The 3,181-nt window shown below is 68.0% G+C and overlaps 1 protein-coding gene across 1 annotated transcript in view; it reads right to left on the reverse strand.

Annotated features, from left to right (window-relative positions):
* Positions 1-746: 746 nt before the first annotated feature.
* The window catches only part of LOC112976208 (long-chain-fatty-acid--CoA ligase ACSBG2-like), a 4,319-nt gene continuing 1,884 nt past the window's right edge, over positions 747-3,181 (reverse strand). Inside the window, exons 2-7 of the mRNA XM_026087181.1 lie at positions 2,916-3,097; positions 2,088-2,321; positions 1,794-2,011; positions 1,446-1,585; positions 1,109-1,355; positions 747-823 (exon numbers count right to left, since the gene is read on the reverse strand). Of these exons, the coding sequence (XP_025942966.1) occupies positions 747-823; positions 1,109-1,355; positions 1,446-1,585; positions 1,794-2,011; positions 2,088-2,321; positions 2,916-3,097 (1,098 nt within the window). The remainder of the gene's footprint in view (positions 824-1,108; positions 1,356-1,445; positions 1,586-1,793; positions 2,012-2,087; positions 2,322-2,915; positions 3,098-3,181) is intronic.

Genomic DNA, 3,181 nt, shown 5'->3' on the forward strand with positions numbered 1-3,181 from the left:
GGGTGGGTACGTGCCTGCGTGTGCATGTGGGTGCTTTTGCATTCAGCGTGTGCATGCGTATACGTGTGATGTCGGTGCATGCATATGTCGACGGATATGTGTGTGTGTTTTGCACGGCGGTGCATGCACAGGCGGTCTGGTGTGCGTGCGCAGCGGTACACGTCTATGTGCAGGGGTGGGGGGCAGCAGCCCCACGRCAGAGCCCGTCCCAGCAGTGCCATTAGCTAGCAGCTATAAAACAGCTGGAAAAGGCCCAGCGATGTCTCCCTCGGATGGGGAAGGGTACATGTGCAATGAGTGCTCTTATTGCTCCCTTGTGCAAGGCAGAGAAGGGTGCCGCTGCGGTTCCCAGAGGGAGGGAGCGCCCTCGCCACGCCGYGCAATCACACCCGTGCTCAGCCTCCGAGACTCCCGTCCCCGCCGCCGGTCATGGCGGCATCYGGGGGTGCTCCCGGAGCCAGGACGGGGAGCACCGAGGGGTGCTGGGGACCCGTCCCCGGGCTGCAGCCGCGGCGGGCTCACTGCCCCTCGCTTGGCGAGCTGCCCCCTCCCAGCAGCCCCTCGCCCCACGGCCGTGCTCCACGCAGGTGGCGAGCTGGGGGGAGCRGGGCCAGCCCAGGCCATGGGCAGAGCGATGGCCACAGCCCTGGGGCCGAGGGGACACAGGGGGCAGCRGGAGGGGGCAGCCGGGGGACAGGGACAGCGTGGCTGGGGGCAGCACCGGGCAGGGCAGCGGCAGGCAGCCCCTAGGTGCGGTAGAGCTGCTCTATCTCGTCGTGGTACATCTTGAGCACTGCGGGGCACATCAGCTTCAAGGTGGGACCTGCCGGGGGAAGGCGRAGGGGGGTCAGGCTGGCAGGGCCGGGGTCTCATGGGGGCTTCCTGGGCACGGCCGGGCTCCTCCAGCGCCACCTCATCCCACCCCAGGGACTTTGCTGTCACGAGGTCCCCTCCAGGTGAGGAAGCCACCAAGGAGCCACCGGGAATGGGCTGGGGCTCATCTCTGTCCCTCAGGACTAGGCGGGAGACGCCCAGACCCTGGGAGCCGCATCTCCCCCTGCAACCCCACCGCCACGGCCCTCCCCGAGGCCCCATGCCCCAGCGTTACCCAGCTCCCCACCAGCGAAGGAGAAGTCCCGGGGCGGCAGCAGCCACTTCTGCACGCGCTGGGCATCGGAGGTGGCGGCGCGGTTCACCTGGTCCACGCCGCGCTGGATGGCGTCGTACACGGCTGGGTCGCGGGCGCTCAGCACCTCCGACACCCGCCGTGCCTGGCTGCCCAGCTGCCGGCAGAGCTGCACCGCCGCGGGGCTCAGCTCGTCCAGCGGCGCCCCCGTCGCAGGGTCCACAGCGCACTGCCGGGAGAGAGGAGGGCGGCAGAGCCCGGGCTGGTTGGCAGCCCCGGCGCACGGGTGATGGGCACAGCGAGGAGGGGGCGCCCCCACCTTCAGCGTGAGCAGCGTGGAGAGGAACTTGCGCCGGTCACCCACCAGCATGGCGTTCTGCACGAGGGGCAGCACAGCCTTCAGCACCTCCTCGATGGGCACGGGGGGCACGTTCTCACCCCCGGAGGCGATCAGCAGCTCTGCAAACACGTGACAGCACGGGAGGTTTCCTCGGGGCGGCTGCAGCTGATCCCCCTCTCCTAGGATGCCTGTCCATCCTCTGCTATCTACCTCCCCCAGGGCTTTTCCTCTCCCAGGTCCCCCATCTCCAGGTTTCCACCTTGCCCCATCCTGGGTTATCCCCCCGCAGCCCTGYGCAGCCCCCCCAGCCTCCCCGGTGGGCAGTGCCTTTTTTGCGTCCAGTGATGAAGATGAAGCCCTCCTGGTCGATGCAGCACAGGTCGCCGGTGTGCAGCCAGCCCTCGTCATCCAGGGCTTCCTGCATCTGCTCCGGGAGGTTCAGGTAGCCCATGAACACGTGCYGTCCCCAGATGCACAGTTCCCCAGTGCCTGAGGTGTCCTGCTGGTCGACGCGGCTCTGGCAACCCTTCATCTCCTTCCCGCAGCTGGGGAACCCAGACCGGGGTGTCAGGGGGCTGGAGGGGAGCACCCGGCCCCCCGTGCTCCAGCTACCCTGCTCACCTGAGCAGCCAGTAGGCCTGGGCGGTGGCGTAGGTGTGGGGCCTGCTGCTCTCACTCAGCCCATACATCTCRTACAGGGGCAAGCCCAGGCTCAGGAAGAAGTTGAGGGTCTTGCGGGCCATGGGCGCAGCACCCGCCAGCCGGTACCTGCACCGATCCAGCCCCAGCTCCTGCCGCAGCCCCTGCAGCACCAGTGAGTCGGGCAGCCGGAAACCCCAGGGCGCCGAGCCCTCGCTGCGGGGATGGCCTGTGTCAGGCTTGCAGGGTCCATGGGTGCTGGGCCCTGCACCAGCCGTGCATGTGGTGGTGGTGCTGGGGGCTTGCGTGGGCTCTGCCCCCAGACCCACAGCCCTGTGCTCGCAGCAACCTGCCTGTGGGCACTGCTGTTCCCCTGCACCCTGCGCAGAGTCCTGTGCCCAGCATTGCCCTTGCGCATGGCCCCATGCCCACCCTGCCCTTGGGTGCTGCCTCGAGCCCACCCTCCTCATGGGTGCTGCTCTGAGCCTATCCTTCCCATGGGTGCAGCTCCATGCCCACCCTGCCTATAGGTGCTGCCCTGAGCCCACCCGCTCCACTGGGGCTGCCTCCTGCCCACCCCCCCCATGGGTGCTGCCCTATGCCCGCCCTGCCCACGAATGCTGCCCCATGCATATCCTGCCCATGGGTGCTGCTCTGAGCCCACCTTCTCCACTGGGGCTGCCCCCCCACCCACCCTGCCCATGGGTGCTATCCCATGCCCACCCTGCCCATGGGTGCTGCCCTCTGCCCACCATCCTCACAAGTGCTGCTCTGAGCCCACCCTCCCCATGGGTGCTGCCCCATGCCCACCCACGCAGGTGCCCAGCGCTGGCCTGCAGCCCCATGCCCCTGGCCCAGCTCAACAGCAGCCTCTTGGGCAGTGATGCCCTCTTGAAGGTGTCTTCCAGCTTCTCCTGCATCTTCTCCCAGATGCAAGGGACACTCAGGATGATGGTGGGATGCACCTCCTTCAGGGTAGCACCCAGGGAGCCCTGGCATGATGCAGAGCATGAAGAAACAGGCAAACCCCACCCCAGTTGCCCACAGCAGCCCCACAGCCTGCAGGACTCCCTGTC

The sequence above is a fragment of the Apteryx rowi genome, unplaced genomic scaffold, assembly GCF_003343035.1.
Source record: "Apteryx rowi isolate R43461 unplaced genomic scaffold, aptRow1 scaffold_71, whole genome shotgun sequence".
NCBI lineage: Eukaryota > Metazoa > Chordata > Aves > Apterygiformes > Apterygidae > Apteryx > Apteryx rowi.